The sequence below is a fragment of the Tyto alba genome, unplaced genomic scaffold (genome assembly GCF_018691265.1).
Source record: "Tyto alba isolate M040663 unplaced genomic scaffold, T.alba_DEE_v4.0 Super-Scaffold_38, whole genome shotgun sequence".
NCBI classification, from domain to species: domain Eukaryota; kingdom Metazoa; phylum Chordata; class Aves; order Strigiformes; family Tytonidae; genus Tyto; species Tyto alba.
The window spans coordinates 15914285-15940446 of record NW_024881313.1 but is presented as its reverse complement, the minus strand read 5'-3'; the positions used below and the strand labels follow the sequence as shown (position 1 = coordinate 15940446).

General features: G+C 38.3%; 1 protein-coding gene across 4 annotated transcripts in view; it reads right to left on the bottom strand.

Moving 5' to 3' along the window:
* CDK6 (cyclin dependent kinase 6) overlaps positions 1–26162 on the bottom strand; it is a 142696-nt gene that overhangs the window by 84693 nt on the left and 31841 nt on the right. For all 4 annotated transcript variants that reach the window (XM_042801771.1, XM_042801774.1, XM_042801773.1 and 1 more), the window contains exon 3: positions 25486–25621. In XM_042801771.1, coding sequence (XP_042657705.1) covers positions 25486–25621 — 136 coding nt within the window. The remainder of the gene's footprint in view (positions 1–25485; positions 25622–26162) is intronic.

Genomic DNA, 26162 nt, shown 5'->3' with positions numbered 1-26162 from the left:
TTTCAATCAGAAAAGCTGTATAGATGACAAATTCACCAGGATTTAGTGCTGTAGAGGGAAAAAGTTTACTTGGCAAAACCTGTTGTATGGAATTTTCTGAACAGGTCAGAAACTATCTTTAGATCAAAGTTTAGCATTAAATCAGTGTAATAATCATAAGTAACAGTTCTCATTTTGCTTTCTGTTTTGTTATAATGACGTAATCTTCTCTGACATTTCCACAGCTGAAGAAACTATTTCATCTGTACTCATGTTTTCACATTAATCTTAGTAATGTGAGAGGAATGAACCAACAGGCTCAAAACTAAATACTAGAAATCCCCTGAATTCCAAATTAGAAAGATACTGTCAACTTGAAAATTATATTTGCAAAACAGGCAGTTACGAGAAGATGCTGCAACAAGTAAGAAAAAAAAGGGATAAAGTTTATTTTCTGTATGCACTTGACTTGAGTTCATGAAACTCCAGCTCTGTGTTTTTACTGGTGACATATGCCCTTCCATAAACCATGCAGCAGGGTGTCCACCAATCCTGTTTTTAGCAACCAAAGTGATCTTGGAGAGGTGGATGGCATGAAACATGAGAAAAGAGAAAAAGGATAAAATGAAGTTGGTTGCTTTTGTTCTTCTCTATGGACTTGGACATGTTTCAAGTAAATATTCAAGGCACACTACTAAAAGGAATGATACCTGAAGATGGGTTTGAAAACAGCTCAACACATTCAACCTGATAATACTGCTTCATCTAGATGCATTTTAAAGATACACTTTCTAGACACTGTTATATAATTTAATACAAAATTATTATTTTCTTTCCTGATTATCTCTACAGAAAGTATTGTAAAATGTATTGAAATTAAGGCTGGAAGCTCTAATCTGAGGTCTGATAAAACATGGCCATTTCTATATATAGTCTATAACTCTGTCTGCCAAACAGTAGTAACAGTGGACTGCTCATAAAGTAACCAGTTTTTATTTGAAGGCCCTGATGATTGAGGTATTTCCATGGAACTATGGATTCTCTGGCAGCATTTAATTATTATCACCTCTGAAGTATGGTGGTAAACTGAGAACCCCATTCCCTGTCAGCTGATGCCTTTTATTCCTTTTGCTTCCCCAGGAAAAACTGAGATCAAATAATTTTGATAACTAGTATAATAAGGTTTGCACCTTTAATAGAAATATACAAAGTGTATTGAACCCTCTTGTATTTATATAATTTCCCTTTGCAGTTCAGAAATATGTGGAAGAGCCAGGACTACAGCTCTGCAGGTTTCAATACTCAGTAGAATTAATGTGTCATATCTGCTTACTCTGAGCTATTGTAACTTAAATCAAATCCCAGCAGTCTTTGGATCAGTCTTGCAGATGTAAAGAACATGCCAAGAACATTTAAGCTCACGGTTATCTTAAGTATGTACTTAATGGTTTCACTGAATTTGGGCCTAATGTTTTTTATTCCAGGTAGACATAATATCAGATAAAATAAGAAAATAATTTAAAGAATTTAAGGATTAGTCAGTAGACCCTGGTGAGTCCCTTTTTAGTGACATTTCTGCATCCTACTTATTTGTCAAGTATGTAAAGTCATTCCCGCAGTTACCAAACATATCAAGAATATTTTTTTTCCTACAACTGATGCAGGTTTTGTTTTGACTTTCTCCCTTAAGCTCAGCAAATGCAATTCTGCTCTGCTAGTTTCAAGTTGAAAGCAGTGCCTTCAGTTTCTAAATTCAGAGTCTTCCTCCAGGCACAGGTAGAAAAAGAAAATATTTGAAAATGGAAGCAGGTATATCTTTCCCTTCCCCATAGGACTCAAGAATATAATCTACTGAAGTTCTCTTCACACACAAACAATGAGATGTGCCACAGAAAAGTGTAACAGGAAAGTGTAAATTTAAAATGTATTAGAAAGAAAAAAAAAAAAAGGAAAAAAAGTGTTATATTTTCTCTTCCAGGAAATTCAGAGGTAGTCCACATAGGCTATTCTCTAGTATTCATTTTGGACTGTTGATTATGCTCTTTTGCTATCCTTTATTACTTACTGTTACATGTATAAATAGATGGAAGAACAGCCCAAAGATTCATGTGTGCATAGAAGGGAATTTTGATGTAAAAAAAAACATTTTCTATTTGTGATTCATTATTATCCTTTTTTAAAATTCTCAGCTGGTTAGAGAAAGAACAGAAACCAAAATCACATGACATGAGCTTATTATTATGCACTTTAAATACAGAATACCAAATTGTGCAGCTCAGAATCTAATATTTCTTTGCAGAAACAGATTTTCAATATCAAAGTGAACAAAAGAGAGAACTTTTAAATTACTTTTTTTATCCATAATGAATGATTAATTTTGTGCTGTACATAAGCCTAGTCAAAAACCATTAGGCCTCACATTTTGAAAATTACTTCATACTCAGTCAGCCACTTGCAAGACACATCAGACTCGGTCTGGGCTGTGTTTTCTTTGATACCATAACTAATATCAGAAGGTACAAACCTTTGTTGGCAAATTGGATAAAGGCTGTAAACACGCACAAGCCAAATCACTAGCTAATGAAATAAGGGTAACTCCACTCATCTGACAGAAAAGCATCCATTTTTATTAGTGATGATCACCCAGTATTATCTCGATTACCTAGATCTAGAAATAACTGCAAGAGAGTCCTCATGCACCTCAAGGATTAGTTTGTTTTCTGTCTGTTTTTCCCCGAGAAATTTTCTGTGGTAGCTAGTCATACCATACTTTGGAATTACGGTTAAAATCATATTTCAAAAGGTAATTGAAAAGTGATCAATTCTATTTGACAAACAAGAAGATTTGTGCCTTAGCAGATTTGAGGAACAAGCTCTAATGAGTCACGATCAAACCTCTACTGATGTTTATCAGATGTTCTTTGGATATTGTATGTTTACACAGACACAGAATAGTGCTTGTTGTTTCAGATTAGAGATTTCTGCCATGCTTCTAGTATCACAAAACCTATGATGGTTGTTCAGCCTGAGCTGAAGATATATATATATTATTCCACTGTGATTACTTTCAGATAGTCATGGCTTTACAATGTTTTTCCTTTTCAGGCTACATTTTAAATGATGTCTATGCACGAATGTAAAATATTTATTCGTAACTCAGTTGAAAACTGAGCTATTTTGGGATGCAACGAACAAATACACTTTCCTTAGAGGCAAATATGTAGCTTAAATTGTGTAAAAGCCTCCTAATGGAGGCAGCAAAATTTGTTATGGAAATGCTGCATCTTTTTCATGTTCCACCATATATGGTATCAGTGATGGCATTGCTCAGTCTGATATTTACTGAATTTATCAACACTGAACGTCAGGATGAAATTATGATGAACTTGTCAAGCAATACCATACTATGTCATGAGTCTCAGTAATACACAGAAATACGTCCTGCATATTCTGCCTCTGGCATCAGTGAAGATGGGGATAGGCCTGGGTTAGGCTGAGCAGCTGCTGTTGCTGCCTTTGCCAAAGATGGGCTTCATGGCTCACATTTCCCAACACAGGGGCAGCAGGAGCAGAAAGCCTTGATTTCCTACAGACTTTTGTCTCCCCCTTGTCCTATCCCCTCTTGACTCTACGCTTCACTGACCCCTCTTAACCCTCCTCCAGCTTCTGATCCATAAATCCCTTCCAAGCCATTGGTTTTCAAAATACCACTCTGATCCTTTAAGTCACCCACCATCTTGACTTATAGCTAAAATATCTGTCAATTGTCTGCAGTAACAGCCTTGTTGTTTAAGACCAGACCGATTCTCTGGAGCACTCTGCCTGCCTAATCCAAAAGAGGATGGCGTGGCTGTCGACCAAATAATTCAAATATCTACTCAAAGAAAACAGAAAGTACGGAGTTGTTTTGGGTGTTGGTGCCCAGGTGCTGGTGGCGGGGGTTGCAGGGGCCTCTGTCAGGGGAGAGCAGGGCTTGCCCCGTGCCAGACACAGCCGGTTCCAGCTGTTTCCAGTGGACCCACCACAGGGCACAGCTGGGCCTGTCAGCCAAGACGGTGGTGCCTCCATGAAAACGTATTTAAGAAAGGGCAGAAAAGGCTGGGGGGAGAGAGGAGGAGGGAACAAGTGGAGTGAGAAACAGCACAGGGAACACCAAGGTGAGAGGAGGAGGAGGCAAAAGAGGAGAAAGAAGAGATACTCCGTGGTGGAGTAGATGTCCACACTGCAGCCCATGGAGGACCTGCACTGGAGCAGATGGATATTCCTGAGGGAACTGCAGCCTGTGGGGAAGACTATGCTGGAGCAGGCAGAAAGTGTAAGGAGGAAGGACCATCAGAAAGGAGCTGCTATGGACTGATCACAACCCTCACACCCTGTGCTGCTCGGGGTGGGGACAGTGAGGAGTGATGTGGAGCCTGGAAAATATCAGTTCAATGTTCTTTGAATGTTTAACCTTTCTTTTTTTTTTTTTTTTTTTTTTTTTTTTTTCCCCACTACCTGAATGAGCAATAAATATCTATCTTAATTGGCATTCAACTAAATTCATTTTCCCCAACGTGAGCGTATTTTGCCCATGATGGTAACTGGTAAGCAATCTCCCTGTCTTATCTCAGCCCATGAGCTTTCATGTTCCTTGTTCTTTATTTTCTGTAGACATCCTGCTGAGGTGGAGGAAATGACTGAGCGGCTGGGTGGGAGTTTGGCTGTTGGACTACCACCATGGTAAAGGTATAGAGGCCAGATTTTGTCTTTGTAAAGGAAGACAGTGTGACGCAACCTGAAGGAAAACACCACGAATAGTATGTCTTCAGAGAACACATGTACCCAGAGGTAACATAAACAAGTGGCTGCTCATCATCTAAAGCTCACACTCTGTTGACTAGTATGTAAAGAAAAACCTTTAATCAAATTGCCCTTGGTCATGGTGATAGGAGTTCCTAATACCAGAGAAAGTAAGTCTGTGGAAGCCCACAAATATACTTAGTTGTGCAACCAAATAATAGCAACACAGTACAGATTCTTGTCAACTACAACAGACCCTAAATTTGTACTAATGCACAGGCTTTTTATGGCATTATTATTATTTTTTTTTAACCTGCCTATCTTCCTCTTTCTGCTCAATTTCTGTGCTAATATTTGGTAAAACACAACAATCCTTTGGAATGTCCTATCATTTCTCCTACTCCTCTGTGGAGTATCTCATGCACCTGCACAACAACCTGCATCCTTCACCCAGAGTTTTTATCTATTTGTAACTTATTTTTCTCATTTTGCTGAGCAGAATGGAATGTCCCTATTTTGGATGGCAGGTGTTGGGATACTCAACCTGAACATTTCCTGCAGGAGTGTTTGCATAAGAGACAACCACAAGGGTAAACAAAGGGAATGAGTTTTAGATGGCAATGTCAAGCTAGTTTGACAAAAAGGCTCACTGCATCTCACTGAACAGCAGGAACTTTCCTGAGCGGAAGAGGAGCAGGATGAGGCTTCCTTCTTATCCTACAGGATTGTACAGAACCCCCAGCCATCAAACTGCTTTAATTTTAAAGGGTGTTTTTTAAACATGTTGGAATCAAAGTTTGAAGACTTTTCACATTCTCTGGGGCCTATTTTTGAAGCAGAATAGTTACAGCACTTCTATGGTTATACTTTGTAACAAACAGTCAACATTAATTAATGCCAACAAAACAATGGCATTCCTGAGGAATTACACAGTACAGATACATGAATAGCAAAAGACATGATTAATGTTGTTACACTGAATCCCAAAGGCATTAGTAATAATGTAGTGACTCCCGGTTAAACAGAGTGATTTTCTCTTTTAAATCTTGTCCTCACACTGGGTTGGGAACCCATCACACCAGCCTATCTAGAATGCCATGACTGTGATGGTGGGGGCGGAGAAGTAATTTGCCACAGCCTATGGAGCTGCAGGATGCCCTTCTCCATGCATCCAGCTGGGTGCAGCGGCTGGAACACAGTAAGAGCCAGATAGATCCCTGCTCTTGTGCCCTTTTCCTTCTCTCCAGAGAAAACTATTCTGATCCGTCTCCCTGCAGGACATTTAGAAAGAGGAGGAGGAGGCTGTGCTCTTTGCTTTCACCTAGCTGCACTATAGCCTCTCAGGAGTCATCCATGATCCAACCCAATACACACCCAGGATATAGAATTCTTACTTTTCCTTATATTCGGTAACAGTTTATCTCAGATTAGTCCTATTGCTTTCCATGAGAGTATTCACAGGGTAAGGGTTGCCACTCAGAAGCAAAGACTACTGTGATATTCCTGTCAATTAACAAGACAGTACCAAGAGAACATGAACTTCACAGCATGTTCAATTTAAATATGTTCACTGTTTTGATAAGGGAACGATAAATCCAAATGACCCATTCACTCAAGTCATATTAATCAACCTTACTGTACAATATAAAATGTTCACAGAATGAAATGCTGTGCAGAGAGAAAAATACAGCAAATTCATGTAATGTGCTATTGTCAGAAGGGAGCTAATATCTGGAAGGTCATACAAGGAACTGGTCTAATAACTGTTGGTGTTCTGTATGCTGCTATCCTAAAGGTAAACAATTTGTTGAAAATTAATTAAAAGTTACATATATATTTAAATATTAAGTAAAATATTCACATTTTTCAAATTGTAAAATGTTTTTAATCATATTAGAGATACTTTAATGCACTCAGAGTAGATTAACAGATATTTTAAAATATTTTCTGATAAAGAGTTGCTAATCTATTTTAAAGTACTTTTATAAGAAAGAAAGCACAGCTCAGATAAGTGATTCTGGATTATGCAATGGTTAGGATGAAGAACCTACAGACATGCACACTGACAAAAGTAGGCATGTATGTATACCTGAACTTTAGTGTTTTGAATAATCCCACTGAAGGCAATGTTATCCATACTAGTCCACTGCAAAACTATAAACACTGAAATAAATAGAGTTGGGTTGTTCTGTTTGGGTTTTTTTTTGTTTGTTTGGGTTTTTTTGTTTCGGTTTTTTTTTTTTTTTTTTTAGTTTTTTCTTTGTTTTTCAGTGGTTAGAACTGTTTGCATAACATTTTGAAAGATACAATACCTGAAGGACTGGAGTCTCTATAAAATACCATTTCAAAGACTATTTTGGTTGCTATTAGAAGTAGTAAGGTAACCAGGATTAGAAAGTCCTAAAAAAATTACTGTGGAGTACAATAATCCGTCAATCAGTTAATAGTGAGTCTCGTAAAACTTGCAGATGTCACTTTTATACATGGACCTGCCTGCATATCATGAATATTATATGTCAGTCTCAAGCAAAACTACTGCAACCATGAACAAGATTCAGGAAAAATGGAAAATTTTAATGGAATTATAAAGGTCCATGGTAGTTTTTGAAAAAGTTTGAGGCTTAACAAAGCTATTGCATTGCCATAACTTTATGGATTAATTTTATGTGTGTATGTAATAGCATTCAATATAACGAGGCAGTATTTTCCTTTTATTGTTATACTCCTATTTGTAGACCAAATTCAATTCATAGCCACCACAACAGATTTAACATGTTCAAAGTCCCTTTGCTTAAACTCACTGACTGTCCCTTCTGAGTTAGAAGAGAACCACTGAATTTGTCCTGCCACAGGAGATTCTGACTAAGCGTAATTTGGAATGCTCCAAACACTCCCCAAACACCAGTGCTCACCAGCAGCAAAGGTGATAATTTAAGACTAGATTAAGACAAACAGATGCACCCAACTGTGTTCAAGGAACTGTTCTGAGTAACCTTCTGTCTGCCCTCCTTAAAATAGAGACCTGAATTAATATTTTAGAGGTCTTTAAAAGTTTCAGTCTCAGTACATCTCTGTTTTACCAGTATCTTAATAATGCCAGATTTTCATACTGATCTCAGTAGTTGTGAACCAAAGACCAAATTCAGTATGAGAAATGTGTACTTAACATCTGTGGGATACATGGGTACATACACATGCACAGGCATACATGTGGATGCATTTCATTTTGGGCAAATCAATATTAATTTAAGTGTCTGTAAATCCACATCAATTTCTCATTTTATAGCTCAACACCTGCCAAGTCAGTTTGCAACACAAATCTTTCAAGTTTTACTTTATCAGCTGCTGTTTTTCATATTTGATGAGAAGAATTTGCATGACTGAAAGGAAACCTATACAATTATTATCCTACTTTCTTATTTTCAGTGATTCAGTGCACCAAAAATTCCTATCAAGGTGGAATTACCAGACATGCAAATGAAACACATAACATTTTCTATCTAGCTACTGGTATTTTAAAGAGAAAATACATGCAAATTAAATGGGAACAGAGGGGAATTTTGTTTTAACAATTTGACAGAAATTGGCAAATGTGGCACTGTTACCAAGACCTGTCCAGGCTGTGAAATTTTTACAGCAGGTAAATGTAACTTTTTGATTAATAATCTTTTTTACCTCTCAAACCTTTCCACTGTTTGTGCCCAGTAGAAAAACCAATATAAGGCACAACTCTAAACAGAATTTATAGATCAGAGCCTAGATAAGCAAACAAGCAGATTTTTTTTCCTGTATCTGTGGATGATATCATCAAAGTTTTGCACATCCCCAAATACTTCCTGGAAACTTCCTTTCTTTTATTACAAGCTTTTCATAAAACTGTACTGAGGACAGTAGTCTCTCATAGTACATCCTGGTTTGACAGCTGTTACCCATTCTGTTCTTCTATTACTCGTACCATCTGAAAAAGAGATGAGGGCTAAAATGAACCAAGAAATCCCCCAAACTCTTTCCTGAGTCGCCCAGTTGGTAAGCCCCATACAAATGACTTGAAGTAGCATCTGTGATTTGTATGCATTGCCTCTGAAGCCCCTTCTGGCACATGTCTGGGGACTGACACCAGTCAAAATTTGGTATCTAAGTGTCACATCAGGTCAAGCTGGATAGCTGGGGCAGAGCTGTAGTCTGAATTCTGGAGTACACTTTTCATATAATTCCAGCTTCTCTAATGTTCACGTTTCTCAACAAGGCAAGTCATCCCACCTTTGATTGATATTGTGAGCCTCTTCCTTCTAGGGTAAAACCCAGACTTTCACTTGACTAAAACAATCTATTCTGGAGCACTGTGTATACTCCTCTATCTCTATCACCTGTCAGTAGAGCTTAGTGCTTTCAGTTTTTAAAAAAGATTCATGATTGCTTCTAATAGTACATATTTCCTTCTGTCATCATGGAACATCACTGCCATTTCTCCTTCATAGACTCTGCTTCTGCATTCCCAAGCTGTATTTTGGGACATCCTAAGCATATCATCACTTGTTGCAATCCTTCTGGAAGCTCTCCTGATGTAATCAGAGAAATTAGTTCACCCAGAAAATCCACAGAGCTGGATGTGACTCCCTTTAACTACTTCAGTATGTTTCTGAGAGGAGTTCACAGAAATCAGTCTCACTCCCTGCCAGAATCTACAAACTACAGTAAATTATCAACCACCAATGAGCCAATTCTCCTCCAGCACCACTCACACCGGTCCTTATGAGGAATAGTACCAACAAACAAGTCCCCTTCCCTAGAGGAGAACACGGCTCAATCAGCACTACAGCTATTTACCAGCACCTTCATGACACTGTTGGTCATAACAGCTCTTTTTAATTTACCCAAACTCCATGAAGGGTTAAAAATATGGCATATGTTGACAGCCAGCACTCCTCGCTCGCAGGAAAGACACGTTGCTGTGGTGCCCAGATCTCGGCTTCTCCTTCCCTGCAGCTGTCTGTGGATAGCAGCTAATTGTATCCACTTGTTTAACCTCAGGGATAACGTCTGGAGGGGACCAAGTGCCACAAGCGTACTTTTTTTTTTTTTTAACGGTCATTTCCTCTCTGGTGTAACTTGCATGACAGCATGTGACAAGCAGAAATTAATGGGGACACTGCTGTGCCAATACCTCTTGAATTGCTTTGACACTGGCTGCAGGCTGCCTGCTTGGCCACCCAGCCAAGACCTCACATGAAACGTGGCAAGGGGCCCACAGCTCTATTCACTAACAAGCCAGCTGGTCAGTGATTAGAAAGCTGAAACAATGCTGTGCACATACATCAAGAAAAATGCTTCACAAACAGCTTCGGACTTAGGAGGTAAAGTCTCCTAGAAGAGTAAATCTGTAAATTTATCTTCTGGGGACTACTAACTTAAGCTAACTTTAGAGATAATGTGGAAGGCCCTGAAAGATGACTGCCCAACACTGTCACCTGAGCACAAGAAGGTCTAACCTCAGAACAAAGACTAACATCTTAACATGCTCTAAATCATATGCAAACAGCTTAGACCACATGGATTCTCATTCAGAGGAGCACTCAAATTATGTAAATACATAGAGAATTATGACAGACTACTCTTCCCAATGGTCTATCAACACCTTGGCAACTCTACTGACATTTCTGCAGAAATTCTCATTGGATTTGTCTGCAGCGTGCCATCAAGAAAGCTATTTGTTTATATGTTGATACGTAACAACAAAAGATAAGAGTTTAGAAGTATCACAGGGGATTTGGATGACCAGATCTCCTACACTCAGCAGCTTTGAAGATTTCAGCCAAGACTTTTTTGAAAACTGTCAAATCCTTGGCTAGACACAAAAGACTCAAAAAGACTGTTCCTTTAATTTCTCTCTCAGTTGTTTTTTTTAAACAGTATCCACTAAAAGTAGACGGGTTCTTTATGAAACACCTGCATGGCAACAAGAAAATAAGTTATGCTTTCTTAAAGCTGAGAAAAGAGCAATCAATAGGATCCTACAGATTAGAAACCCAAACATCATTTAGAATCAATAGGACTTGGGCACCTAATTCCTGCGGCTCCCTTGAAGTTATAAACAGTCCAGCAGTCTTTGTTTAATAAAAAACTTGTTTAAACTTATAACACAGGCCAACTCTATTTCCTGATACATAAGGAAATATATTTTGTGACATACACAGATACATAAGAGCTCAAGGCACTGTAGAAGAGGCTGGCAGGAGAGCAGAGTCAGTTTTGTGATTTAGAAATGGGGTTGCTATAGAGTTTGGACTTTAGGCCTAATTAATTTTGATGGCTTCCATCATCAAAATGTCTAGGAATTCAGTATAGTCATTAACAGCACTTGCATGCAGAGGAAGAAGATGGCCTTGTATTAGGCACAACCAAACATTGACGAAGTTGCCGGGAATCTGTCTATCAACTTTCAAAGACCTGAGCTGGTCCCACTGCTTTTTAATGTTTCCATCCTCCCACATTCATTGGAACCAGCAAGACCTTCAGAGAGATGTAGCCAACCTTCTCAGAGACAAAACTGACAGCATGTCACCAGACATCGAAATACAGCTATTCTCTAGAATTAGACACCCTTTTAATAAATAGTTAACAGTTTTTATTAAAGATGTGAACACAGAGGAAAGAAGACAATCCCTTCCTAACCTCTCCAGGGAATACATCATAAATAAAACTCAGTTGTTCATTTCCTAAAAGCCACTTTTCAATAACTTCTTTTGCTTGTAACATACTTGCACGGCAGAAATATCGTGATACTTGTCAGTGCTGTACAATGGTTGAACATTAGGGTCAGCCACTGCTTCGACTCTAGTCACAGGAGTTCATTTAACTTTGCTGCCTTTCTTGCTCCATATTATAAATTCAGGGATAATGGTTAACTACTCATGAGTGTTCCAAAGATTAACTGGTTAATGTTCATGAAGTACGCCAAAGATCTAGAATTTGCTTTCAGTTCTAAAGGCATAACAACCTTCAGGAAAACCAAGGATATGCACATGAGGAAAGATTTCTTGGATATCAGTTATGGGTAAAAATGGGCTTCAACGAAGAGTTGAGAGGGGATAGTGGCCTATTGGAGCCAGCTTGGCCATGTACTCAAATCCAAGAATTGTATATATGACTTTTCAATGCTGTTATAGCACTGTATGAACTGTCAAAATAGTCTTCAGGATGAGAATCTTGCTGATGTCTTAGTACACCTAAATCAAAAGTAGAGAAAATCAGAATTGTTTTTTGGAAGCACTCATCAGATTGAGTTGTTCTCCATATTTACAGTAGCAATTAATTTGCAATTCTATTATGCTGAATTAAAGAATCACTAGTTCTTGAACCAACAGCTTTACAAGGGGAACAGGCAAGCACTTTAACCTACAGACAAGGCATAGAGATTTTGCAAGAGTCAAGCAAGTGCACAAAGTCTTTTGTTTTTACTGAAAGCATGCAAAGTTTGCCCATAGCACCAGGCAAGGGAATGGCTGCCCATTTCCTTCCACTTATACGGTCTATCACTTTCTCCTTTCTTTTCTGATTTACTACCTTTTCCTTGACCTTTCTTTCATCCCTCTGTGTGCCCTGCTGCCCTTTCCTGCCCCATCCCCAGTTCTGACCCTTCTCTTCACGCCTTCACTGCACCCCATGCCATTCAGCCATTTCCTCTCCCACCACACTCACTCTCAGGCCCAGTGGTCCTACTCCATCTTTTTGCGTTACTGCCTCCCACAGACCAGGTGATTACCGAGTAAGGTAGATCATCAGAAGATGCCACCTATTAGCATGCCTCAGCAGCTCATCTCTGGATTTCAAATATAACAAACTGTAACAGGTAGTGAAGTGCCTAAGATGTTTGCTGTGGCTGCAGTGGTGGAATTGGAATATGGTCCCACACATTCACTGACTCTCTCCGAAGTGCCATGAGCCATAGATCCTCCAGTTCCGAGCAAAATGACACCGATGTACATTAGCATAAATTTGTGTAAACCTCGCCTTGTTTTCTTTCAAACATTTGACTGGTTCTTAAAAAAAGAAGTATCTTCAACACGTAGTGATGCAATGAGCAATGAGCCTACTTATTTCTTAATGTTAGCACAATAGACAAGAATCAGCTCTGCTTTGGGGGTGAGGGCCTGGGGATGCGGAGGGAAGGTGCAACATAAGAGTCAATAGTCTTCTTGCAAGTGGAGAAGACTGCCTCCAATTCACAGGAAAGATGTTCTCTTCCTTCCCTCACCTTCCCAAATTCTAAACAAAACAAACTCTAAGAGATTTTTAATAAAAAGTCAAAGGTACGTTAGAAGTGAACTTGTAAAAAGATCCAGTCAATGGAATAAACTGCTTCCATGAAGAAGTACCTTTTGAAAGTAGAGTCTCACAAATGATGCACGTGACAAATGTAGCTTGTGACAAATGCATCATTGCTTCTCAAAAGGGTAACTTGTGACAAGCAACAAAATATGCTATTGATTATGTAAGTGTATTTAGAAAAGAAAACTACACGTCTAGTGTATCTTCACTGTAACCATTCATGGAACACCTGAGAATAAAAGTAGGTACAACCCAGACAACCTGGAGCACATGTTTTGCTGAATTAAGCCCTAGAAAGAGAAGTCTTTTGTTTTCTCTATCAACAAAAAAACCCATTACAAATCATACAATACAATATCAAACTCTATGTTATTCCAAAATGACAGTCAATTAAGTAGAAACAAACTATCTTCAGAAGGGCAAATGAGAGAGGCTGGGGATCACTATCAAAGGACTTCTGTTTTCTTTTGTTTATTAAATAGCAACTGTATTTACTGCAGCTTCGCAAGCTAGAGAGCAGCTGGATGTAACACATTTCCATGCTGTGTAACCTCTCCTTATGCTTCGTTAGATTCCTTATCAGGACCAGAAGAAAAGAAATCTCTGTGTTATGCTTTTCCTGTGGCAAAGGAAAAGACAAGATGATGACTTTCCAGCTCATTTCACTTGTACAACGTTCTCATCAATCACCATGGGGTAGGCCTTTGTTATTTTCACTGAAGGACTGTTCTTAGTTTTCTGTCACAATAAAGCATGACTCCACTAACGAGCAAATCACAGTTACCTCCACTGCATTTGCAAAAGAACAAAATGCAAACATAGGGTTAAAGCTACTTCTGAAATATTTCCAAGGCCCTGGTTTCACAGATATAAACTTAAGTCGATTTAGGTCTAAATTCTTTTAATTGAAACAAAGGTTAAAGTCTGAAACACTCAGAGCAGTTGAGTTAAGGAAGCTAAACTAACCATTTCATCAAGAACCAAAGGTTTTCTGCTTGTTTTGCGACTTTCTGCTCCAGAAACCAAGCAAAGAAACTGTGGTTTATTTTTATTTTAAACTCTCTGTCAAGTATGCATCTCTTTGCAGTTTTGGTTCACTATAGCCCACGCAGCTTGGCCTCTATTCTCCTTTTCCTACATCTTCAATAAGCCCTATAGACATCTGCAGGAATTATGTGAGCAAACAAAAAGTAAGAAAGGGATATATGCTAATAAAGGCAAAAACATAATAAAAAAATTCTTTGTAAGATGTTCTCTCCTCCTTTAACTTCATGTTTTTATGTGTCTTTTGCTTTCTAGTCTGTGTTGTTTCTCACTGAATGACAGTTATACACAGGATACTATTGTAATAATAGGCACATGGCTCAGAGATCGCTGTTGACTTTCTCAGGTCTCAAATTAGACATTTTTATTTAAAATACATGAAAGATATCTGTATACTCTTTCATTAAAGGCATTTTACATTTGTAACATCCTACGTATTCTTTTGGAACCATTTCCATTAAAATGCCGACTCTGGGTTTGGATAGCAAGTATTTCCTTTGTAACAGTAAGGGAGGAGTATGTTACTGTCAAAATTTCTCTCTAAAAAGTCCTTGCTAAAATATTTACTCTGCCTGTCAGAACAGGAATATCTGAAGTTAATTCCAAATGAAAGAATATTTCAGAATGAATCATAAACTAGATGTTAAAAAAAGGCAACACACTGCCATTTCAGTTCCCCTTCCCTGCTGTAAAACTAAATGAAAATGACTCTGCATTTGCATCCTCGGAATATTGTAACATTTCGAAGCCTTCTGAGATTCCTTAATTGTAGTTATGCAACAGAACTGTCACATCCTAAAACAAAGGACAACAATTCAGCAGTTGAATTTATTGGCTTGGAAATGAAATGCTCTTAAGAGATGGCTAACATGTCTTCTTGATTATTTTTGGCATTTTAAAGTTACAGTGCAATGCCTCCTATTGCATAGACCAAAGAAGGGGGACATTTTAGAAATACTTAGAATTATTATAGTGCTGTTTGTAAAGTCACATATTTAGCAACAGTGAAAACTGTTGAGCAGTAACCTTCTTTGCAATTAAGTCACTAATTTCAATGGGCCCTTTATGGTATAAGACACTGTTCAACATTAATAAAGATACAATGCATTGGCTTCTAATGAGTTGGTCATGATGGTAAAAACCAGCTTATTCTTTTAAATGGGTATTCTCAAGGGTCACAATTTTCAAAGGCAAATGGGATAAATTCTGTGGTCAGAATAGTTATGATATTAATGAAAAAAGAAATAACATACCAGTCCATCAAACCTGTGATCCTCTGAAGCTCTTTTCCATTACCTAGTCAGTTTACTATGCTGACCAACCATGACACAGTCCTGTGAATAGTCAGGAGTCTGGTTCCAAAGTCATAGACATTGCTTACAAGTAAGTTTTGAGGGAAGACTACTTCCTTGCTCTGACAAAGCATTTAAACACAAGAAAAATGCATGTTTATGGCTAATATGAGACTACGGAAACAATGGTTTCAATTCTCCTTCGCTCTAACCTTGGAATTCATTGGTCAGTATTACAGGATAATAACTGAGTCTCCTCTGCTAGCTCCCCTAACTCACAGTCTTTCAACCTCACTTCTAAAGTTGGAGCAATCTGTTTACATAATATTAAGCAGAAGCTTAAGTTCTTTGCTGCTCTCTTTGGGGTATCTCCTTTAAGGTTTGAAGTTGACGCAGAAGGTTCGAGTATATATTCCAGCATTAGTTTAGATGTTTTATGTATACTGACATAAGTGGTAGTACTGTATAGCTGTAACAATAAAAGAGAATTAAGAAATTAAAATACTGAAGTTTATGAGTCTTTGGATAAGGCTTTGAACCCAAAAATTAAGGACAGATTTGATCTAGGAGCTTGAGCCTTTGTAATTTGCCCTTTCTCAATTGCAAACTGTTCAGGCTTTGCATGAAAACAAATGAAAGCCTGCTTGCTAACTGATGCTAATAGCATTGCACCACACTCACCCCTGGAGGAACCCTAAGAAGCCAACAGTTACACCAATTTGACCCAGTTGTGCTCTAGAGTACCAACATTAGCAAATATTACAAAACCACATCTGCTTTATGAAAATTACAAATAATTTAGTAATTTTAATTTCTAAATATTTTCCCTTGCTGTTGCACCAAGAGCAAACAACAGTGTTTCTGTTATTTTGCTTGTTTTCATTCTAAATTTTCTGTCTTCTGGAAGCTGCTTGTGAACTTACTAATAATGTGTGTATTCATTTGGACTTCTTAAAAAGAAGAATGCTCTCATAATTGAAGAAAGCTCATTTTATTTCACTTGAAACCTGAGAAACCCAGAACATGAACCATACGCTGATTACAGAGCACTGATACATAAAGGAAACAGTTGTGTAAATGCGTGAAGTGGTTGTGGTGGGGAAACAGCAGAGCATAGGAGAAGCACTGTTTTAGACAAATAATGCTGTTGTAGGATGTGATTATCATGACCCGTGGTTAACAAGGTATTGCGTAAAGGCCAGCCAAAAAGGAGGATCTATTATGGTGGGCACTATACAGTCAAGGTTTTTCACACAGCCCCTTCCATTAAACACTCACAAATAAAATGGACAAGACAGACCCCAGGTGGAGAAACAGTGTGACAGTTCCATTATACCACTTTTTTATGGGAGTAGAGTCAGTTAGGAGGGTTGTAAGTGAAATGTAAAGAAAAGTGATGTAGAGAAAAGTTCTGGATGGAGGGAAAAATCAGAAGAGAAGAGGGCTAAACAGTGTAAATACAAAGTGAAAGTGAGGTGAAAAAATAAAGATGGAAGGGAAGGATGGAAGGAACCAAGCGCTGGAAAGAACGGGATTAGTACAGGCAGAGAACACCGAACTGAAATCACTGGAAGCTTTCTAGGTGTCAGAGTTTTGGGCTTTGGTTGCTTCAGCAGCTGACTGTAACTGTTTGATGCCACTGGCTAGTGCTTCTCTTCAGTTTTGTCCCTGATGGCCAGAGGACGAGAAGCAGGGAGAAACCGTGTCTGTTCTGGTATCTGCAGGGGTGGGTGGGACTGCGGGGTCTCCGTGTGCCTCTGATCCAACACACCGAGTAGGACAGAGAGGTGCAGCCTTGGCTGGGTCCCATTTTATTTGTTCCCTATGACCATAACAGCCCTCATTCCAGCTCAGCTGTATCTGATGAGCTGAAACATAAGCCTATGGGATGGACTTGAGGAATCAGCAGATATACATGTGTATGTGTATATGTGTATATGCAGTATGACTGCACGTGTATACATATAAAGAGAATATACACCAAACCACTCCCTAGGCACAGGAGAACTGGTGCTACCCCTTCTGTATTCTTGTACTTTTGACTCTTCTCTAAACACCTGAGTTGCCAATTCTGGCCTCTTCTGGCCCACAGCTATTTTGAGATCATGAACTTCATGGACAATAGAGTGATGAACACTGAGTTTCTCTTTCCCTTCCTCCCACTTGCTCAAGTGACATTTTATTTCCGCAAATATGTTAGAGGACTTTTACAATAATTATAGGTATGTGTAAATATACATAAATATATGTATGTTTGGTTATGCGCCTAAATATATATATAAATAATTTAAAAATTCTTAAAGCTAAATTTAAGTTCTGTGTATGATAACATGCAATACAAAAAAATTCCATCCCTATCCATTTGTATGTGACATTGTTTTCTGGCATAAGCTAAACACATCTGTTGTAGAGGAAAAGAAACAAACACAACATATCTTGAATAAATCCGTGTGCCACTAAAGTAACACGCCTCAAATTAATTTTTAGTGTGGAAGACAATAACCTGCCCATTCACTGGCATAAAAGCAGTGCATTCAGCTAATGCAAGAGTATTACGTTTCTCTTAGAGAGGAATAGAGAAAACATTTTTATAAAAAAATAACTTGTTTGATTACTGTATTAGCTTCTATTAGCTATGAGTTATCTGTGGCCAACTTCTGAATTATTTTACACTACAGCTCTATATTTGCTGTGAATATATATGGATGCATTGTGAATGTTCTAGTGTAGAGAATCTGAGCTGCAATAACTTGGGTTGCCTGAGATGGGAAAGGTATTCTGTTGCAATGCTTCTTGTCCCAGATCAGCTGCGTTCAACCTTTAGAATCTGGAGTTTGACAAGAAAAAAATATGTTGGCCAGGTTACCTAAATACCTAATTTGTCATAATTTGTGTCATTCTGTCTCCTCGTCCCCATTTCTGTGTGCTTGTTTTGGGGTGAAGTATAGCTTTGTGGGTATGCAGAGGCATAGGGGCCCGATTCCCCTCAAGTGCAGAAACTACTATTAAGAAAATGATTCCTATCTGCCCCCATAAAAATCAAGAATGGCTCTTTGAATGTCTCCTCTTTATCTCACATCTGCTGCAGTCTGACCTTCAAATTACCTGTCAAAAGTAACATATGGCTTGTAAGTAAAATTTAGAACATAGGTAAATTCAAACATTTCAATCTATTGTTCTGCCACTGCTTTATGTGCACCATGAGCTGCAACAGCATTCTCTTAATTGGTTCAACTATGGCATCACATGTTTGATGAAGAGAAAGAGTCTGAAAACACAAGTGACACTTCTGCTGATCACTGAGGCAGGATTTACTTGCAGAGCAAGTCATGACTACACACCACCACCATGAGACAAAGGAAAGCATCTCGAAAATACTCCCCACTCCAAGGAACTGCCACTGCGAAACAGTATGGCACCATCTCTGACACACTGCCTGGCAGTCTAGCCCCACTTTTACACCTCCTTGAGCATTATTCCTACCACATGCTTTCATTCTTTCTTTTCAGTGTCATCAAAGCATTTCACTTAGCAATTGCCATCACACTGATGTTCCAATAGCAAAAACCCAGTGTCACTAATAATCCGAGAGCAGTAGGATCCATAAGCTTTTTTTTTTTTGTATCACATCCGTGTCCAGCTCTGCAGAATTAACAGAAATGAAATGAGCTGATAGCAACATTTAACTTCCAGTGTTTGTAATACTGCAGTTTTGCAACAACTTGATCAGAAATTCTGTTCTACCAAAGGCTCACAATTCAGAATCTCTTCAGTTTCTTAATTCCCCATGACTTTCTGAATAAAGATGATTTCTGGCCCTCCATTTATTGAAAACAATAGCTTCTTCTGACTTCAAAAAGGATGTGTCCCTTCGGGCCATACTGGACTGGACTGCTGTGTTAAGAGTTTGGGTCATAAAAGAAAAGTAGGTTGAGATGTCTATTTAGAGAGTCCTTGACAGACATCTTTTCACACTGACATTTCTAATTCATTTTCATTATTTTGAAAGACTAAAATTATTATTTCAGGCAGGTTGCATTCATGCATTATGCTATAGTGTTGCTTGATTGATTTCCAAACTGGAACAACTGAAAAAAATGTGAAGTGCTCCAATGATTTTAAATCACTCTAGTCAGGACAGAGTGATTTAAAATTATTGCAGTGCCTCAAGTTTTTATCAGCTCTGTTTATAAGCAATGGAGGTCTGGGCAGTCCTGGGCTACAGCACTGCAAAAAAATATCTATACATTATCATCAGTTTGAAAATGTTTGCATTTGGATTTGGAAATATTAGAGATTTGGTGATATTAATGCCACCATAATAAAAAACAACAGCTGTACACTGACTATAAAAAGGTCCAAGTTAAAGAAGTAACTGTACAGATACAACATTATATTTTGTAGCACCCTGTGCTTAGCAGTCCCTTCATTCGTATCATGACTCCCAGTCCCTTGGTCAGACCGCACATTAGCACCTGCACCATGACACCAAAGGAGATGTGGCTGTATCTCTACATGCAGCATAGTATTGGGAAGAAATGACACCACCCGCAACAGAGGGAACCACCACCCTTTGGAGAATACACTTTTTTTAAAGTTTAGTTCCTTCAGAGCTGCCACTTGTGCAGGGCACCTGCTCGCTCTCCTGCTACCCTTCCATGCAGCAGTCCAACTCCTGGTAGTAGGATAATAGGAAAAAAAAAAAAAAATATCCCACAATAATATATCAGTTCAGTCCCTTTTTTCATTTATTTTTGCCAGGAAAGGTTGGATCAGATTATCCTTGAGATGCTTTCCAACCTGGTATTCTATAATTCTATGATATTATTATTCATAATGGCAACTCTTCTTTAATTCGCAATATGGATTCAGAACAAAATTTACTGCAAAATTCTACACAAAGAATGAGATCCTTAGCAGCTGTAAATGGGCATCATTTCACTAAGCTAATGGATTTACACCTCTTAGCATCAGTTGGGGATCTGATCTATTATTTGTGGACTCTAAATTCAATAGGTTTTGATTCTTTCTTTACCACAAAAGCACTGACAGGAAAATGTTAGTAACAGCACTTCTCTTAGTATCTTTCTTATTAATTTGAGTAGGCTCTTTTTTTAGTGACTTTTAACTTTGATGTTGCTAAATATGGCCACACTCTGAGAGACTCTCAGTACTGGTGAATCTGTTTTCCTGGAATATCTTGTGTTGTTTCCTGAATTGCATGATTGTGTGACACCTGCTCCACATCTCATATGTGATCGACTGAGTAGGTACAACCGTGGCAGATGGCTGATGACTCACCTCACAACACTGAACACTGGTTTGCTTTCTGAGAAACAACATCTTCATATTAATTTTCTAAGAGTCTTGTAAATATGTGACTGGTCTGCCTGGTTTGATAGCAGGTAACGTAAGTTACAGGAAATGCACAGGGATGCAATAGCAACATTTACTCTAGGACTGGGGGTAATATTTTAAAATTCAATTTACGGGCTACTACAAGATAAATCCACAAAAGGAAATTAGGTTCACAGCTGTATTTTCTAAATTTTAGGAATCTAAATAGCAAAATCTGGATTCCTGAATCAGACAGAGATCTAGGCTTCCTATGCAAAGGAGAAACAGAATAACATCCACAGAAGCCATTCACTTGGGTGAGGAACAAGGAAACACCAGAGAAAAGGTGAAGATCCAGAGAAAGGATATACCTTAAACTCTGTCCCCTCTTGTGATTTGACTGCTCTGTTCCAGGCTGGAGGGAATACCATGAAGATTCACAGATCACAGACCTGGGTAGAAGGACATTCCCAGCAGGTCTAACATCCTATGATAGATAACGTACGCAGCTGCTATACCGGAGACCTTTGTTCCGTTCCCTCCTTTGTTGACTGTCAGATTAAAACAGGCACAGCCCAGCTAGCACGTGTAGCTTGTGTAGGCTAAATTCTGATCACTTGTAAGAAAACTTTTTTTTGCAAGAACCCACAAGTTTACCTATAATGACATCACCTCACAAAGTTAATTTTGTTTGTTACTAAAATTAAAGAATCTCGGTAAGAGTTTGTTATCCCCTCTCATTCTTGCAGGCTCCTTGGCCTGTCAGAACAAGATGACTGGAGGACACTCCAAAGAGCCATTCCATTTATAGCTCTATATACCAAGGCACCTCATGCATATATTAATTTAAAGCTAAATATTCTTATATATATTACAATAGCTTAAAAATCAATAAACATCAACTTACTTGCACACACATGATTTCCGTATTAAAAATGTAAGTAGTGTTAGAACAACCACATCCATATCCAAATCCTTTAGGATCAAAAAAATCCATGCCAGTGTCACAAACATCACATCAAAATGTGACCACCCAGTTTAAAGATGCCCCAGTCCCAAAGATTAACACATTAAAATGCTTTACTGGCCTGTTTTGTTGTTGTTTTTTTTTTTTTGTTTGTTTGTTTGTTTGTTTTTTTGGTTTTTGTTTTTTTTAAATCTCTCTGTGGCAGGGATGTGTCATTCCCATTTCCACTACCCTTATGTCAACTAATAAAAGTTCCTGATGAGCCAAGTCTCTCAGAGGCTCAACTGCTAACACCATTAACATTACCAAAGACCTGTGCAGGACTAACAGCTGTGTCCCAAGGAAACTGAACTCATACCTTCCATTTTCACATAAACTGCCCTGAGTATCCCAGGAAGAAAAGAAGGGAGGAGACGATGGGTAGAGAGGAAAGAAGGAAGGTGTCATTGCTGATTCTGACTCATCCCATATGGAACATATATTAATCAGGTCTGACAGAAGATGCCAGAAAGGGTGAGCAGGTCTATAATCCAGTAGTTACAAAGACATACTAATTCGATTACAGGCTTGAACATAGTTCTCTTTCAAAGGTGAATGCCATGTCCAAGAGTACTTGGAGTCATGTTCTCCACTCCTCTAGCCCAAGGTATAGTCCTCTAAAAAATAATAAAAGTGCTTCGGCAGAAAATATTTAAAATACCTCTGTCCAGAACAACCTAGAACTCAGTAGCCAGAGCTATAGCCACAGAAATGGACCACAGCATTCATGCTCCTGGCGACAGGAAAGAAAAGTAAGCATGTCTGCCCTACATCCTGGGTAATATTTCCACTACCAGGTAATACCTCAAAGGGAAACGGCCTCTATTCTATCATTTTATGGGCACCTGTGGGTATGTTCCTAAAATATCCTCTGTGGTGACTCCTGCTGCAGGACTTTAGACATTAGAAAGGCATTGATAAGCAGCATTAAGACAAGAGCTTTAGTTGTGTTTAAATGATCAATATGGTTAGTTTCTCTAAACTATTACAGTCTGACTACTATCTTCTGCTAAGCATAAAGAAAATTCTTAAAATGGTACCAGTATCGCTTCTATTCCTTGACAGTTGGTAACTAAAAACCTCAGCATGCCCCAAACCAGCAAAAGTTGAGTCTCCCTCCCCCAGATGGTATGTAATGGTGGTAGTTAATTCACACAGAAAAATATCTTTTGGGGTTGATGCTTCTCTCATAGTAATTTTATGTCATTCAAGTTCCACTAACAACTGTTGAGTTTACACTATGGTGCCAAAGAGGTATATTAGATCCTTCAACTTCAAACTATCCAGAGCTTACTCAGCTCATTTGGCACCTCTGTGTTGCTGACACATGAAAAACTTTAACAGATGGTCTTACAATACTGGCAGTTGTTTTGTACTGTGCTAGTGCTGATGGGAAATACTCTACACAAATTGTCTGCAATTCTGGAAAATAAATGAAGTACAAATCCATATTAACCTCAAAAGCCAAACTATAAAAAGTCAGATTAGTCACTTAACGATGTATGTACTCTAGGTTAAATGCTCAGTTGCTGCAAAATGGTAGTATTTCCCTGCAGCCACGAGAACAATGCTTTGCTTCAGTTTCTACCAGGAATATCCATAAAGACTGTATCATTAGAAAGGTATTGAAATGCATTAAGAATAAGCCTTGAGACCCTTGCTCATGTGATCAGCCCTATCAGCAAAAGTACCTCCATAAACTGGATATTATCACATAAATAAATTACAACCTGTAGCTTCACTAAGTTAACCGAATCTCTTTTTTTTTTTCCGTGCCAAACAGAATTCAAGAAATAACATATCAGCTACCGTGCAGATGTTGAAATCAACAGCGACAACCAACTAAACAGCAATTTTACATTTTTTCCTCACCCATTTAAAAAGAGCTGTACATACCACAGGCTGAATTTTATACTCACTAATCTCACTGGCTGCAGTGGTACTTGAACTGGGCATAAAACACCAGAATTGCTCCTCATTGTTTCTGTGTGGCTAAATTTGTCTCTTTTATTGTCCCAAATTATCAGATATATCAACTGGGTTGAACTAGTAAACCACCTATTCAGAATAGTGCTTTTTAAAAGTAAACCCAACAATTTCCTTCAACAGTATATAACCTCCACAAAACGTATGTTCACACATACGTGTTACAGTCTACTAGTGCAAATTTAGGACAGGCCCTCATAAAAACACAAATGTTTTAGTCCAATGCTCACCTATTCTATTTGCTTTAAATGAAACAGAGCTCAAAACATATTTCAAACTGAGATTTCAGAGGCTTGGTGATTCAGTTCCCATCCATTTCAATATATTTAGTCAGATAATATGTCAGTCACCTTGCACGTTATTTTCACGATGTTAGTTACATTGAAATATGGTTCCTTTAGGTAGCTTCTGTGCCCTAGAAGAAAGTAGAACCCTAAAAGCATTATCATAAGAGAGTCCTTCAAATGCAAGAGGTACATTGCAGTCTTCTGCTGGGACTGAATCAAAACTGTATCGATTAAAAAAAAAAAAAGTAAAATTATCCACTAAGGTAGCTTAAAAAACATGCTTGCTAGAACTAATTGGTGTTATACATGTGTGACTTTGATAGAAATTAAAAGATCTTTATCAGTTTTATGTCTAATTTTATACCGAAGGATCCAACAACTCCTAAGTCTGAAGCTATTAGCAAAAGAAGTATTAAAACTGCTAAATTTCAGATAGGTTTCCTGTTTCCCTTTCCTCCCTCAGGACTTTTGCCAGACCAAGATGACACAACATACTTCCAGAAAGTACTTATACAAATGCAAGATAATCCATCTCTGAAAGCATAAATTATTTCTCCTCGTAAAAAGAAAAATCAAAAGAAATGTTGAACAGACACAGTCAAAACGTAGGAACATCAATCCCTCTGCTTCTCTTCCCAGGCGTAAACATTTTGTCAAACATTTCAAGCTATGATCTTCAATGTAGCACTTCACTGTGAAATTCCCAGGAAAGGAGTTAGTATACATATTTTAGTACCAATAATGCAAGCACGTCTTATCCTGGGAAGAGGTCCTCCCTTACAGATGCGGAATGTGAGATAACATGATGGGAAAACTTCACGATTATTCTTCCAGTTGCGGAGAGCCTTCCCACCTTCTACAAAAATGGGTCATGGCTATCCCCTTCTTTGAGCCCATCCTCTGCAGAGCTCAACCACAGGTCCACAGTGAACAACTGCTGCTCTTGGAATGTATAGAAACCTTTCTGGCAAGAGGGACATGAAATGAAAGGAGTCTCTTGGGGAAACAAAACGCACGAGAAAGGAGAGAGGAGCACAGGGTTTATTTTATCCATTATAACAAAATCCACCAGTCTACTAGACACCTTCTAGGGAAGTTTCAAATAGTCTTGGACTAAACAATAATAGAATCATCTGCCTACAGCTGCAAGCAAAGGTCATTTTTAATGATCTGGAGTGCTACATATGGTAAAATAGTAGATTCAGGAGATTTAGAAATCTAAAAGATAAAAAAAGCCCAAGTGCACCATTTCCACAAAGAGATCGCATCTGTTAGTGAATGAAGATCTTCATGCTGCAACTCATGTCCCAAGCTGGGCATTACTCAATTCTGATATAGCAAAATCCCATGGAAGCAAAACACAGATTATCTTTGTGATTTATCTTTTTGCCCTCCCTATCTAATATTTTCTGAAATAACATCCAAAATCTTTCTTCTTAAATACCTTTATGGTTTCAGTAGGCACTCCAGGCTCCGGAACTTTATCCAAGTAAGTAGTCAAGTCTTGATCCACATGTTCAAACACTAATGTTAACTTGGTCTCTCTGTCTGTTCGTGACACGGTGCACACATCAAACAATCTGAGGAGGAAAAGAAAAGAGGAGGTAAATACACAGGAACCAGTAAAGACATACATAACTTGCAGTTCACACATGTCTTTTTAAATTTCCTACAGGATATAGAATGAAAAAAAAAGAGCTTTCCAAAGGTAGCAATCTTTGAGCTCTTGATTCATCAGATAACTACTGATACATCAGTAATATCACATCTCTCTTTCATGTGTGAATTCTGAAATAGGATTAAGTATTAAGAATTCAACAACTGTTCAAAGTAAAATAATTACATGAAAAGAAAACATTTTTTGGACAGAGCAACTAGAGTTAATACAGAAAATGACTTGATATTTATCCAAATTCTATGCTGCAGCACTTGGTCACTTAAAAAAAAAAATAGAGAGAAACATTTTTAAAAAAATATGCAGAGTGTTTGCATGCATCTTCTGTTTCTTCCCACATAACTCCCATGTTCACCATTACACGGCTGTCCTGGGTTGAGTGAGTGGTGGAGTTTTTTGGTGGCAGGGGAGGGGGCTATCGGGGCGGCCCCCTGTGAGAAGCTTCT